At 39.7% G+C, this 15638-nt stretch overlaps 2 protein-coding genes across 8 annotated transcripts in view; one reads left to right on the top strand and one right to left on the bottom strand.

Annotated features, from left to right (window-relative positions):
• The window catches only part of ENTREP2 (endosomal transmembrane epsin interactor 2), a 143747-nt gene extending 140411 nt beyond the window's left edge, over window positions 1-3336 (top strand). The window contains exon 14 of the mRNA XM_054836270.1: window positions 2536-3336. The gene's annotated coding sequence lies outside the window, so the exon portion shown is untranslated. The remainder of the gene's footprint in view (window positions 1-2535) is intronic.
• Window positions 1-15638, bottom strand: part of APBA2 (amyloid beta precursor protein binding family A member 2) — a 122688-nt gene that overhangs the window by 5407 nt on the left and 101643 nt on the right. For all 7 annotated transcript variants that reach the window (XM_054836266.1, XM_054836267.1, XM_054836261.1 and 4 more), the window contains 4 exons: window positions 9154-9339; window positions 6183-6362; window positions 4270-4482; window positions 3344-3463 (listed from right to left, as the gene is read on the bottom strand). In XM_054836266.1, coding sequence (XP_054692241.1) covers window positions 3344-3463; window positions 4270-4482; window positions 6183-6362; window positions 9154-9339 — 699 coding nt within the window. The remainder of the gene's footprint in view (window positions 1-3343; window positions 3464-4269; window positions 4483-6182; window positions 6363-9153; window positions 9340-15638) is intronic.

Here is a 15638-nt window from a genome sequence, read left to right as displayed (position 1 = left end):
ACTAGCCACACAATCAGTTCTATTGCAACTGCCCATTGTGTAGGAAAACATTAAGGATAGAACAGTGCAAGGCAAACTGTTTATTCTGTGTAAATGCCTTCTTAAATATAACCTATTAAACCAGGTCTCTCCTCATCTCACTCCTCTATTATGCTATTTAAACCCTGTATATGTTTTTCCCCAGACAGTTTAAATAAATGTAAACAAAGGCAAGGAAGAATGAATAAACTGTCAGTTCTATTAAGTTTTTACTTGTTTTTTTATTATCTATGGGGTAGATACACTTCTCAGAGAAAGTGTCTGAGCTTTGAGACCTAGATTGAGAAGCGGTGCATTATCAGCAGTAAGAGTACAACTGGTAATACAGAGATTTTTCATAATCTAGGACACAAGATAATGATGTGATACAAGAGGACCGCTTGTACTTAAATATGTACATAAAATAAGTGTAGCATAATGATTTTCAGGAGGTGGCTGATAGGTCACCTTATGTTCACCTCCCCATCACACAACATTCATACTTCTTTTGTATGTATGCACCATATTTCTTTTTTTCTTAATGTTTTACAGTTCAAATTTTAGATTCCTTTTATAAATATGCAATGAAACTGCATCAGTAGCTTTCAAGAGCCATGAAGAATATTTGCATCATTAGTGCAAGAGGCATTTTGCAAAATTAGCACTCTGATTTATGCTGCTGTGCTGTTCCTTACCTAAAACTTCCAAAAGCTGGCACTACTAGCACTCCACGAACCACAACTTCAGGCTTTGCATTAATTAAACCATACCGAATATACAAAGGAAACAGTCACCTGCGGCAGCCCAGGCTCTGCATCTTCCTGATACCCTGTGCAAGCAAAACCCAGCTCAGATAGTACTTTTGTGTGTTCAGGTGGGTTATGGGCTGTTCACTGACACAATAGCTGTCCATCCTGCACAGATGAGATAGGCAGGGTGAAAAGCAACCACTGAAACTGCGATCAGAAGAGGCACAGAAGTAAGTACTAGCTGTGCCCATAATAAGGTAATGGCATAGCAGCAGGAGACATTTAATTTTACCTGTTCTGGAAAGCCATTTATTTCTTCACTGTGCTAATGCTGAGCCAACAAAGAATAAGGATACTATTTCTGAATCCTGTCATAATTTATAACAATTGCTGGCAATTACAAAACTGCTGTTTAGAAGTTCAAACTACCAGAAGGACATACTTTGCAGAGTCATATTTTCAAATGTTAAGTGAAGGAAGACAGAGTTTACCTGAGGAAGGACTTCCAGGCCCAGGAGCTCGTCTGTGAAGCAGCCTAACAAAAGATGTGAACCTCTCCTTTTTGTTCGGTGGCTTTCATATTCAAACACTGACTCTTCATACATGAAATGTATTACAAGGCTTTCTTTTTTTGTTATCTGAGAAGGATTTTTATGCTGAATTTGGTAAACTTTATACTGGATGTCATCCAAATGTTGCTCATTTAACTGGAATGAATTATGACCATCTGATGGTGAGTATGACAAATGACCAGTAGATGGAGTGAGCACGCTACAAAAGAAAACCACCACAGCCTGCAGAATTGACTAAACTAAGGGTCCAGTTATGTAGATGATTAGCTGGGACAAGATTAAGAGATTCTCACAGAGTCCCTAACCACCTCTGTCCATGTGAGGACATGATATGCTGCTTCTAATCCACCTTGGGCTGATTCTTTTCCCCAGCCCTGACCCAACGCCTGCTAGTGCCATGACAGGCCTCCTCAAAGAGTCAATAAACACACCATACTATTGCTCGTTGGGCCTTAAATACATTTTTCTCCTCTTATCATAGCGCCAGCTGAATGTACTAGATTTACAAAGGACAGCAATTAGGAAATAAATCAATGCCTCAGACAGTGTCATATGCTGTTCTCGGCACCCTCTGAGATCCCCAGATCCCATCCCTTTCTTCCTTTTTATACCAAGACTTGGGATTCGCTAACAGAGCAAATGACCAGCAATAACCATACCCACTTAACACACACGTACACGTAGGTGGAAGGGGATTAAGCACAGGCAAAGGAGGACAGAAATGTATCACACACCTGATTTTTCTGTATTTCTTTACAGACCTCTCTACTCAAGTGTTAGAGCATTAATCCCAAACATGACAAATACTTTAAACCTCTGCTTCTAAAGGATGTCGGCCTGGGGTAGGTATCACTTCAGAGTGCTTCCAGCTGGACCAAGGCTTGTAGCGGTGTTCTTTATACCAATCTCTGCTCTGACCACAACATAACAGGTGATCTTAGGTAGGAACACTTAAAACTTAGCCATCTCTGCATTATTATTGTAGCTAGCAGAGCTGAAAAAAAATCTACTAATGAGCCATCTGTTTGCTAAAGCACAGTAAGACTCATAAACCATATCCTATAGAGTTACCTGCTACTCTTCCAGGAGCGGCAAACAGAAATCTGGCAACTTCAATCGATGAATTTCACAGAATAGGGGACTAGAGGCCACAGTGGTTTTCTGTGTGAGCAGCCTGATTATTTTTTTTTTCCTAGACTGGAGGAAGATGAGGATGGTGATGGTCCTGCACTACAGACAGTCCCTAATGCTAGTATCAGCCCCCAGAAAGGTCAGGTGACTACCTGAGCTACTTTGTTGGGAGTTTGCTTTGGAAAGGTATCAGAGAATGGCTGGGGAAGGAAGAACTACGAGGAGGACGCTGAGCTGCACTGGGTAAGTGTTACCTGCCACATTCAGTCTCCTGCTTGGTGCTGCTGTTATTACAGGGAAACTGCAGCATGCAGAGAAGGGATACCTGGGCCACAACCTATACAATTACTTGTGGAGAGAGGTGTTTAGTTATAATCAGAGGAGCTCACAATGCCATTCCCTTGCCCATTACCATGTGATCCAAATAAATTATTCATAGTGGAAGAAAAATTAGAAGTCTTAGTAAGTGTGTGCTGAAATTTAAAAAAGAGCAACAGGATCAGAGCTAAGATTAGAATCTTATAATTCTAAAAATCTCTTTCAGCATAACTGTATTCCTTGCACTTCTGGCACAGTCATGACACAGTCATACGTGAATTAGTTGATCCAGATATTGCACTGAACAATCTGAACTGTAAATCTTGTGGCTGTATTATGTAGGAAAATCCCCCAAGAACAGCAGTACTTGTTCTCCTGGTGGTGTCCATTTGCACTATATTACTCAGAAGTGTGATTATAAGGTTTTGATTAATTAAGGGATCACAATATAAAAAGTGAGGTCACGTGCAAGGATTTTTTCAGTACTTCACTGTGTTTCTTTAAAGAAAAAAAAAAGGAAAAAACATAAAACAGTCACTGAACACAGAAACTTACAATTCCATTCTGTACACTGAAGCCCAGCTGGTATTTTAAGTCTGGCCGTTTTATGAGGACAGTAGTAACAGGAGGACAGCTGACAATGTTCAGTTTGACTTGCGTCTGATTCTTGAGACCCTGTAAGATATTCCAAAAGTTAATATTTCTGAAATAGATCTTAATTTGCTCTTTCATTAGTGGTTTCCTAATTGCAAGAGTGTAAAGCAGCTGATCTGAAAAAGAACAGCTAGGGTTAATAGAAATCTGTTGTTAATTTAGAGATACATTTCTCCATTTCATTTATTTCCCAAGCTATTTGACCCAACAAAACATATCAAAACTTTGTCTTTAATTACTATAGAAACTTCAAGAAAGTTTTCAAGAAAAAACAAAACTGATTAATGCTTGCCCTTTACCACCAGTGTCTGGCTAATTAATCTCCTGCTGCTCTTGGTAAATCTGCACAGTCATTAGATTTGGTCTCAGTGATTAAAGGTAGTGCATTCTGAGATTTCATCGTATCTGGGGAATCCTCATGTACTCACTTGATCTGTCCTGCAGGCTACCAGCCTCCATCTGTTTCATCTACATGGAGCCCAAAGCAACATAGTAGATTTTAATCCTCAGATTTTAATTTGGAGGCTGTGGGGAAGCCTGAAACTTTGAACATAGCCAAATAACTTAATTTAGGCAAATTTTCCAGACATGCCCTTGTTTGTTATAGTCCAGTAACAAAACTGCTGTCAAATTTGCCAGCCTTAAATTTCTCTACATTAGCACCCTTGATCTCTGTTTCTTATTCTACTTCTTGTTAATGACAGATTATTTTTTTTTTACAGCGATATGAAAAATCGTATCTGCTGGAAATCTACAGGATTGCTTGTCAGAATATTACATCTCTGCTGGCTTACAATCTACAGCACATAGTTGTAAGTTTGGGGTACCTTTATGATCCCTTGGCATGTTGCAAGAGGTAGACCAACTAAACTGGTCCCATTAATGGACATAATTTGGTCTCCAATGCTTAGTTTTCCTGAACGGGCTGCAGGGCCTCCATTCATCATGTTCGCCAGGATAACAGTGGGTAGAATGGATCCCCATCCAGATTCCACGATCACTACCCCAAGAATTTCTCCCTTCTGTTTTTCTAGCTGGAGCTGCAATTAAAAAGAAAAAAATATATAGGTTCTTACAGTAAGCAAAAAACTAACACATTAGTTAACTCTGTAGAAAGTGTTGGAACTGAATACCAAAGGAATGAATGCCAAAGCAGTTTTTATCCTTCTTGGAGCCTGGCAGCTAGGGGAGGCTGTAACATTTTGTGGCTAAGGCAATGCCTGGAACACAGGCTTGAGTTCAGCTCCACTTCTGCCATCGCTGCTCAGGTTGTCTCTTGATCTCAGGGTTTCGCTGTCCTTATTTTCAGGCAAGGATGTTTTGATTATTTTTGTTGTTGTGGTTATTATTATTAACATTATTGAATATACTTGTGCCTAGCATATCAGTCTGTGATCCCTGATGTGCTGATGTAATGAAAATTATGACTTCTCCTCAAATATGGTGATGTTAACTGTTCAGTAATCACAGCATATCTAACTTTTACAGAAGAGGAGTAAGTTTAAGTAAAGAACATACTCTTTAACAAAATACCAGGAATTATTTTATTTCAAATGTGGAAGGACAAGGACATCCGTACTTACAGGAATCATGAAGGCCAGCTGACTTTTGTTGAAGCTATCTATCAAGGCTTTGAACCAACCAGTATGCCACAACTCTGTCATTGTTCAAACATTCATAAGCCAATTAGAAACAAAGGTGCCACAAAAATAATGACAGTTTTAATGACTTTGAAATACGACACAGTTGTATTTTTCTGTTCTAAGTTAAACCAAGACTTGTTCAACTGAATTTTCCCTTGTTTGCTACTAGAGAAAGATTTCAGCATGCTTATATGCACATGAAAACACTTTATTGATATCTCGTGACTGCAGACGTATAAAACTACACATGAAATCACAAGCTTTCTATCTGCAGGTGTAGGTGAAAAACGCTCTCTTCCCAAGAACATGCATGCTGTACAAAAGAACCTGTAATGCTAGAAGAAATGAGTACAAGTAGGAAAGCTGTGACTGAAAGATTAAGCAATTTGCAGTTCATCTCGAAGCAAAATTGCTTTAGGACTCAGTGTAGAAACTCTGACCTTTGGAACATGGGCCAAATCCCTATCACACTGCAGCAATATAAGACAAAGCAGAATCTGGGTGCAACTGCACTTGCCACAATCTGTATGGAATGCCTGGTATTACAGTGACTTTTGTACGAAATGTGAAATATATGGCTGTAGTACAGAAAGTAATTTGTGGCACTTGAGGGAAATTCTGCCTTTTCACGCATTATGACTGTGAAACTCCATTTCATAGGGAAGTTTTGCTGGTGTTCTAACAGGGGAAGAGACATTGGCCTGCCCAGTGCCACAGCATCCTTGACTCGTGGTCTTTGTATACATGAAGTAAGAAATCAATATGCATTAAAATGGATTGTCATCTCTCTTTCTGTATCAATACATTGGTGAAACATAAAAACACCTTACACTATGTACGTGAATAGCACAGAGGTTATCTACGTCAGATGTAAATGTGCTTTATTACTGTTTTGATCAATGGAACCAGAAAGACCCTGAAAACAGAAAGAAGAAATTCTGAAAACTTATAAAGCTGATTTTAGTAGCACAGGATTGATGAAGCAACGCATCTTGAGATGTGATGTCATCCTTAAAATTCCAAAAGATATTTCCATGAGAACTACATTCCTCTGAAAAAATAGATCAATCTGAAATGAAATTCCAAAACTAGCTTACCTCTTTGCAGTTTTCTGAATTGGAAAAGTGTATGAGATCATCATTGTACATCTCTTGGGTATTGATGATGTCACTGTATTCTTTCTGACTGAGATCCTCTGGGTTAATTCCATTGGCTCTTAAAAACTCTTGGTAAGCCACACTGAAAGCCTGACCAATTGACTGAGCTATCAGCTGTGCCTAGAATGTAGAACAAAACACAGCTCAGAGAAAGGATTGATAAACAGTTTACCCCTGAAACCGTAAGACACAGGAGAGAGACTGGATTTTAAGACAGTCAAAATAAAGGGTCCTGCAAAGACACTACGTTAGTATGGATATAAAGTCACTTTAAGGTCAGTCGTACAGAAAGAATCCATTACATCTGAAATCAAATTGCAAACTCCATTTAAAAACGCTGCTGATCTCCTTTCATCAGTACGTTGCAGTAGCAAGCAGCCATATGCTATTTATGCACTCGTTCCAATAAACACTGGAGAGTATTGGCTTTGTACCAATATGGAACGGAGCTTACAGAAAAGACTGTCACAAACCCTGCTTCTGATCACAGTATATTTGCAGGAGTGATGAGAGAATGGATGCTTTGGTTGCACATGCATTTGCAGACATGTATGCACTGATGATTTTGGTTGTTGTGTCACCTGCTGCTTCTCCGCCTTGATTTTACAGGACTGAAAACACTGCTTCGACAAAACCATCTGCTCTCCTATTACTGCCATGATACCTGTCTCATTCCCAGCAAACCAGCAATAGCCCTACTTACCCATTGCACATCTACAATAGCTATTCCCATTAACACCTTGACTAGCAACGTCAAGGGATGCTTTCAGGAATGCAGCCAGAGCCATGATGATAGCTTGTTAATGTTAAGAATAACTCCTCAAAACCCCCTGTGTCTTTATTAATTTTTGCAGCACTTATCTGTGCATGCATTTTACTACAGTATGCAATAAAAAATTACTTCCCGTTACACTGGGCTGTATAAGTGAGTACAATTAATGAAACATTACAGTGACTGGTATTTGGACATGTCAGTAATATATATATATGTTAGAAATCTACAGAAACTGATGATGGATGATAATACTAACAACTTTGCACATTCAGCACACTGCAAAATTCAACTAATTAAAGAATTATTGAACTACTGTAAAATTTACTTGTTCCATTAGATGACACTGGAACGCAGAGAAACAGAGGTAGAGCTAAGTAAAACTAGTAGTCAAATTTTTCTACGCTTGATTTTTTTCATTTATTTTCCTATTCTGAATTTACTGCAGCTCGCAGGAGAATGCGACATTGAGTTTCGTATATTTCTGGTTTTCAGATACTGTATTCTGTCATCAGGGGATATGTAAGTTGCTTGAAGAGGCCACCCCAGCAAGGCAGTGGAAGAACTGAGATAACTAGGTCTGAGATAATCCCAGTCTAGCATTCTAACCTTTAGACAATGCAATTTCTCCTTCACAGGCTTAATTGCTTTCAAATAATGAAAATAATTGTTTAGCTCAAAAAATATGCAACCTGTGAGTTATGACTGTCTGAACCAAAGAACGCAATTTTTTTTTTCATTGATATGACAGAAATTCTATTTAAAGCTGTTCCTATGTGATGATGGTCAGAAATGTTTAGCACTGTATACTTGTATACAAGAATACTTGTATCTCAACTGTCAAGTTAGAAACAGACAACAATTTTTGCCTTTCCTGTTTTACTAGCTTCCTGTTTTTTTCCAAAAATGTTTTAGGTTGAAGTCCCCTGGTCTGCCACTTCATACACAAGTATCTATTTTGCTACAAAACCAAACCTGGATACACAATAGCAGTAAAGCAAGGTTGTCTTCCTTTGCCATAAGAGATAAGGGCATGGCACGCTAGCACTTTCCACAGGGGTGAAACAAGACACAGCAGAGATGTACAGAACTCTTTTGCAACCACTACTCCTGCAATCCTATTTTGAGAATGGCTCCAAGTTCTTTCATCTTTTGATATTTCTGATGCAAGTGAAAATAAGAACTGAAATTCTGAAGTGGTCACTCCTTTTTTTAAATGGAATTTTAACAAAAAGGGATTTAAGGCTAATATGGTATTGGATCTCAGAGTATCTTATAGCATAAAATGACTGAAATTACACTTTCTGTTGTATAGATGTTCTGAGAGAGCAGTGGGAGTGAGTTCTTCCTAGCCTTTTACTTAAGAATTGCTAAACTCTTCTGGCTGTAAAGAAAAATTTCTATAAATATAAAGAACTAAGCTTCCTTAGCTCTATTGGGTTTATATAAAAATTCTAATTCATAATCTTTCCTAGGGATGAAACAAGAGAACTGAACAATAAACAGCTGAATGTTCTTAAACATCAAAGGATCAAAGAGCACATTTGAGAGTACCTATACCAACCGCAGGTAAGCAAGCCATAAGGGAACAAGGCCTGGGTAGAAGGCAACCTTGTGCCAGGCCCACCAAGTTGGTAGATGCTCTCAGACACTTGGCTTCAGTGTGAAAGAGGTCCAGAACAGTTCCACCTCCTTGCCAAGTGTCTGGAGGCTTACGTGTGTCATTATGTGCCAACTCACTGGACTAAAGGATCCAGTTCAGGATAAATGATTCAATTTGATATCCCATGAATTAATTTTGGCCATGAATGGCTATCGACTTCCAGAAAACTCCAAGTAATTAGGTACTAGAGTATTTGGGGAAGCATTGTTAAAAGAACACAAATGATTCTGTTGCACATGAGACAAAGAGTGGGTATTTTGGGACTGAGGAGACATGAATTTGCGACATAAATTTGTGGAGACAGAAAAGAGATGTTAATACGGACAAACAACTGGCTAATGTTTCCACAGATTACCTGTAGCTTCAATCAGAAAAAATTATTGACAACAAAAGTTCATTGAAGAAAGGAGATGTAATTTCAGAGATTCCCTAAATGGCATACGTGGTTTAAATAAATTTTAATTCCATTTACTTACATCCTCTGATTCAAAGACATGGCATATCATTTTGTACTGCTTCTTTCCTTCCTGGGCACCAGGTGTTGTTTCAATACAATCTTGAGAAGCTGATCTTGGCATGCGGCGTCGCGCCATTAAAACCACAATGTTACCAATATCAGCAATATATGAGATTGTGCGCAGTGCATGATCCATCATTGTTTCCTATATAAAGCAAAGAGAAATAAAGTCATTCTTCATGCCTGCTGTTATTTGACAAACGCTGCATATCTTCCTTCTCCTTGATGGCCTCTTGCTTGAGAGTGACAACAGCTACAGATGCACTTTCTATGGGCTGGAATCTGACACACCCTATGCAATCAATGAGCCTGAACTCCAGCTGAAGGCCTCTACTGGCTCTTCGAGAAATTGGCTTCAATGGAAGTGTTGCCTGAGCAAATACAACGTGGTTGCCACTGTAAAGTAATAATGAAGATCTATACTAATATTTTATAAATGTTTTCATGCTGTTGGAAAGTTATGTTTCCCTTTTGTGTTGGTTTTGCTGAATGAAGCAGATGAATTTCACAATGACAGAACAAGTTTTAGGGAAGTCATATATATATGAGAGAATGTAATTTCCTGTTTGTGTGTTTTGGTTTTTTTTTTTAAATCACGTGCTAGAATAGCAATAATATCTAAGGTAACATTTTCTCATATACAGCAAAGCAATACTTACTTTGTAAAGAGCTATGAAGGCAGTATTTCACCTGCTCTGTAGGCAGGATTTTGAATACTTTTTCCTGGCTACCTGCGTATCTCTCAGATCAGTTTCGAGGGAACTGGTCTAGTGTCTGGGTTCACAGTCAAAATCCTATTCCAGTCAATGTCATTAGGCTGACAATTTGGTTGTGCTGGCAGAACTCAACTCAGACGAGCCGTTGCCTGTGAGAATGATTTTAAGTGGAAACCTGTCCAAGCTTCATCCTAATGAACATTTCTTATGTAAGAACACATGAAGAGTACTAAATATAAAAAGTCTCGAAACTTCCTGCCTCTATCTCAAATCCCCGAGCTCTGCATCCTTTTAATTACTTTAGCCTTTTAAACTCTTATTTTACTTTCTGCTAATAGCAGGGAAATCCCAACCTACTACCAAATGTTTTTCTCACAGGAACGTATTATTATTCAATGGGTTTGATTAACTATTGAGCTGCCTTGGACAAATAAAAACTGAGTGCATATTTGTAGTCAGAGAGGGGCATGTTGCCACTAAAGCTGTTTTGTTTCAGCTACTACTATTTTATCTTTTGTTTCCATCTCCAGTTCGTGCTTCTATCAATTGTTTCTTATATAAAAGAGCAATGAGGTCCCAGAAAGAAGAACCTTCAAGGACATTTTCTAACAATTTCTGTGCACCACTAAGTATGAACTTGTAGTATTTATTGTAGTAGTTATTTCTGAACTCAGCATCAAGTATGAATAAATTAATGTGGCTCAACAGCTACCAGCCTCATTTTTATTAAAAGGTTTCTATATGTAAAACAATGTTATTTTCATAGAACAATGTATATTGACAGTGCTACAGTGATAATTTCAAAGGATTTTGATATATTTAGGACTGCAGTCATCTACTTCTTTACACTAATGTTTCAGACAATTATTTGTACCTTCGTAGAGGTTTTATTCAAGATACTGTGCAAGCAACCTGATTTCTCCTTCAGTTTTTTTAAATAAAAATAAATAAAAAGCCACAACTTGTCCAAGTTCCCAGAAAGGCGTGTTGCTATGGAAGATGTTCTATAATGGTAAGGACCTTCTAGGTCTAAAATGAGAGTTTTAGGAATGCTCATGCAATCAAGTAATCTGATTGACTGTACTTCCTTTAAGTGCCTTGAAAAAAATCACTATTACTATAGTCCGTGTATAATTACAGAGGAAGATAAATTCCTAGGAAAAAAACAGTAATATAACTCACGTTAGTAGTGCTTATCTGAAGATATTTTGATAATTTAGACAAAATATTAGAAAAAGGCTCCTAGCTATAAGGACCCACAGAAGCCATAAAACAGTATTTTAAGGTGGCGATGATTTACATGTTTTCCTGAGGAGACATTCAAGGAGTGTATATTGTTCTTCACCATGTGACTGTGCCGTCCCTGCCCACGTAATGCCATCTGACTTGAGGTGCTCGTCCTCTGTACTTGGAGCAGTCAGCCTTTGCTCCTCCTCTGTTTCAAACTGTGGTGGGTTGACCCTGGCTGGAGGCCAGGTGCCCACCAGAGCCGCTCTCTCACTCCCCTCATTCACTAAACAGGGGAGAAAAGGCATAATGAAATGCTTGTAGGTCGAGATAAGGACAGGGAGAGATCACTCGCTAATTATCGTCACGAGCAAAACAGACCAAACTTAGAGAGGGAATTCATCTAATTTATTACTAGGCAAAACAGAGTAGAGGAATGAGAAAATAAAATAAACTCTTAAAACACTTCCCCCCACCCCTCCCATCTTCCCGGGCTCAACTTCACTCCCGGCTTCAACCTTCCCCCCCCACAGCGGCACAGGGGGACGGGGAATGGGGGTTACGGTCAGTTCATCTCACGGTGTTTCTGCCGCTTCTTCATCCTCAGGGGGAGGACTCCTCTCATCATTCCCCTGCTCCAGCATGGAGTCCCTCTCACGGGGTGCAGACCTTCAGGAGCAAACTGCTCCAGTGTGGGGTCCCCCACGGGGTCACAAGTCCTGCCAGCAAACCTGCCCTGGCGTGGGCTCCCCTCTTCACAGGTCCACCGGTCCGGCCTGGAACTTGCTCCAGCGTGGGCTTCCCACGGGCCGCAGCCTCCTTCAGGTGCCTCCACCTGCTCTGGTGTGGGGTCCTCCACAGGCTGCAGGTGGAATCGCTACACCCCCTCATCCTTCCTCCATGGGCTGCAGGGGGACAGCCTGCTTCACCATGGTCTTCACCACGGGCTGCAGGGGGATCTCTGCTCCGGCGCCTGGAGCACCTCCTCCCCCTCCATCTGCACTGACCTTGGTGTCTGCAGAGTTTCTTACATCTTCTCACTCCTCTCTCCGGCTGCAAAAGCTCTCTTTCTCTAAGTGTTTTTTCTACTTCTTAAATATGTTATCACAGAGGCGCTGATTGGCTTGGCCTTGGCCAGCGGCGGGCCCGTCTTGGAGCCGGCTGGCATTGGCTCTATCAGACACAGGGGGAGCTTCTAGCAGCTTCTCACAGAAGCCACCCCTGTAGCCCCACCACCACCAAAACCTTGCCACACAAACCCAACACACAAACAAAGCCAGCCTCTACTTTGCTGTCACATGAGTAAAACACCTGTGTCCTGTTCCAATGGTCACACGACATGTGCACTTCTTGGGAGACAAAGAGGAGACTGCAGGAGGCTCATGAGAGGTAAATTCAAGAGCAGGCTGCCAGGTAATTAATGCAGCTCTCACATGGCTGGTGTGCTGTACTGAATACAATCTCTTGCCATTGATTGAACATCTTTGTTTTAGGGCAAAAAAAGAGTCCAAATTCTATTTTTATGGGGCATTTCAAACCTGAGCTGTGTAGATTTCTTAAACTGGATGCTGCTTACTTTACAACCTTATGCTAAGTACTTATTTTAACTAAGGTAAAGCTTTCTATTGAAACAAAGACTAAGAAAAGTGCCTCCAAACCTTGCTTTGTTAGCTCTGTTTTCTATAATTTCTTTTCATATTTTGCCATTGTAAAGATGAACTATTCTCTTCTTTAAGAAAGAGAAAGGGCCCATCTGAAAATTCCTTCTTGCTAGGGTGGTTGGTCAGTTTGGAGGGTTTTCCAGACTTTTATTTATTGCTCAAACTGGAAACAACCAGAAGCATAATAGTTTTATTGACCAAAGTAGCTGAGGATGTCCCCTTCCCCCGACCTGAACAGCTAACAACATCCACCAAAAATCTGCCCGAATTGGAATTAAAAAAAAATACTTATTACTGAATCAATTTGTTTTGCTTTACTTTGTGAGCTCTATTAGTTTTAAGTCAGTACATTGCTTTCTGGTGTCTAAAATATCTTTGGTTCTTGGCCAAGACTGAAGTTGTCTGCTGCTTTTGGCATCTGCTTGGATATGTATGTGGGTATTTCTAATGTGAAGAAAGAAAAATTGACTACAGGTTTGTTGTTTGTTTTGTTTTTAAGAAAGAAGGCCTTTTGTTTGGGGTTGTTTTGGTTTTGTTTTTTTAATTATTTGCTAGTGGTTCTTGATACGTATCAGAATATTCCACTGAGCAGCAAGAGGTCAGTTTTCATCTAACGCAATCATATTAGACAACTGAGATACCGTCCTTGCTGTGTCTGTAGTGGCAGGGTTTCCCTTGATAGCTGATCTTCCAAAAAAAACCTAAGATAATACATGATTTTCATCCCTTATATAAGCAGCAGCATCCTTTATATAAACAGCTAGGTATTAGTTTACCATTAGTTGAACAAATCTCTAAAGCCTAAGAGAGAAAGATTGTTCCTTCAAGTCGACAACAGTAATTGTTCTAAGAATTTCAGTACCATTTAACTTGACAGAGAGAGAAAAATATAACTAATGATTGTTTCTTAGAACCACCTGTCTTACTGAAGAGAATCACTACCCATAAAATTATTGTAATGATTCTTCTCACGCTTGAAATAAAATGCTCTATGCTTATCCCTAAACTATGAAAAGTGATGATGGTTAAGAGATGGTTTGGGGGTGTCTCTAAGGGTTGCAGGGGCTCAGAAGGATTTATAGCACTTCTCTCAGTATGGAAAAATGTTTTATAATGGACATCACTCAGCAGGATCTTGGGAGCTCTGCAGAGATAATTGCTTTTTCAGCAGTTTGCACTAAGTATTCTGTAAGGGTGTAATCATATATGTAGCGTGCACAAGAGTGAATGGACTGGGAAAATGAATGCATTTAATCCCACCTGCCAAGAAAGTCTTTCTGTTCTTATAATCACACAGAAGTTACTCAAAGGTGTGTTTTATTTTTATTTTTATTTTCCCCTTGTAGGGGTGAAAGCAGTCATTCCCCCAGTCCCTCCCACCTTTTTCCTGTCTAATGCAATTACAATTAGGAATAAGGCAAATAATATATAGTGACTGCAAACACATCTTTACTTTTGACTTATTCATGACTTGACTTTTTCTTTTCTCACTCCATATTCCATTCCGCTCTATTTTACGTTACCATTATCTCATTTTCACCCTCTCTCTGCCTTCGTTACTTTTCCATGAATCCTTCCATCTCTGCCCCTCTGCTTCTCTGTTCTTTCCCTCATCCCTTTTCTAGTCCCATCCATTCCACCCTTGGGATCCTTATATTTGTCCTCAGAATTCAGCTTCTCTCTTGACCTTTCTCAAAACCCCTGTTCTATCTTCTCCTGTCCAGATTCCCCTTTCTCAGAATTTCCCTTCCTTTCTAAGGAACTCTTTTAGAATCCCATTTGTTGTCCCTCTTGAAACCCAAAGAACACCCGAAGGAGGAAAACCTAAGCACTTTTCCAAGCTTTCAAGTGATGTAGTCCTGTGGGAGTGTGAATTAGACAGCCCAGAGTCAGACAATTTTACGGACCCAATCATCTACCAGAGGCTCTGCACATACACATTTGTGACCTATATCTTTTTTTTTCTCTGCTAGTTTTCCCAGTTGCTTCACTACCAGCTTCTCTTCACTGAATGAGCAAGAAGATGGGGAGGCTGCCGTGGTATTTCTGCTGGTTTTGTGCACTGACAGCAAGCCTGTGAAGCTGTGGCACAGGGAATAATTGCTCTCATACGAAGCAGGCCTGTGGCCAAACCTAAAGTTGCTTCTACCACATAGACAAAACAGGTCAACGGCTTGGGCTGAATGTATTCAGTAACTAAATGCATAAGCAACTAAAAAGTTGCAGGGGTGCCATTTCCTAGTATTGCTGAGGGCAACAGAATCACCAGAGCTGGCTCTGTTCCAACATGGCAATACACCTTACTGGTGCTACTCAGCATTTTGAACCCTGCTGCATGTCATTTTTTTAACTGAGAATTTTACATTTTAAAATCAGCTGCTGCCTCATGTGAGCTATACAACACTACCGATGGATTAAAACACGGATGGCACGCTGCAGAAATAGGTTTTATATCATTGATAAAGCCACAAAAGAACAGATTGTCTCTGCCAGCTGCCACAGCAGCTGAAATAGACCTATGGTAATTATACAAGTCAGGAAATTTCACTAGCACTGAAAAATATTACCAAGCCAAAAAAGCAAAAACATGCTGACAGCAATGCTAAAAAGTCATGGGAATAAGTCTCTTACAGTTCTCTGAAAGACCCACTGTAAAACAAAAGAAAGCAAAAAAACCCAGAGCAAATGCTAGAAATCTTGTAATTATAATAATTTCCAATATTGCCATTTTCATCTAGTTGAACAGCTCTTACTAGACACCATTCCTCACAGTGCACTGCATTTTATATCACTGGAAATCTAAGGGGAATCGGGAGAATAAGATCACAGTTACTTTGACA

This window comes from Grus americana, chromosome 10 (genome assembly GCF_028858705.1).
Source record: "Grus americana isolate bGruAme1 chromosome 10, bGruAme1.mat, whole genome shotgun sequence".
In the NCBI taxonomy this organism is placed as follows: Eukaryota; Metazoa; Chordata; class Aves; order Gruiformes; family Gruidae; genus Grus; species Grus americana.
The sequence above is the reverse complement of the archived record's forward strand: the minus strand, read 5'-3'. Positions and strand labels throughout refer to the sequence as shown.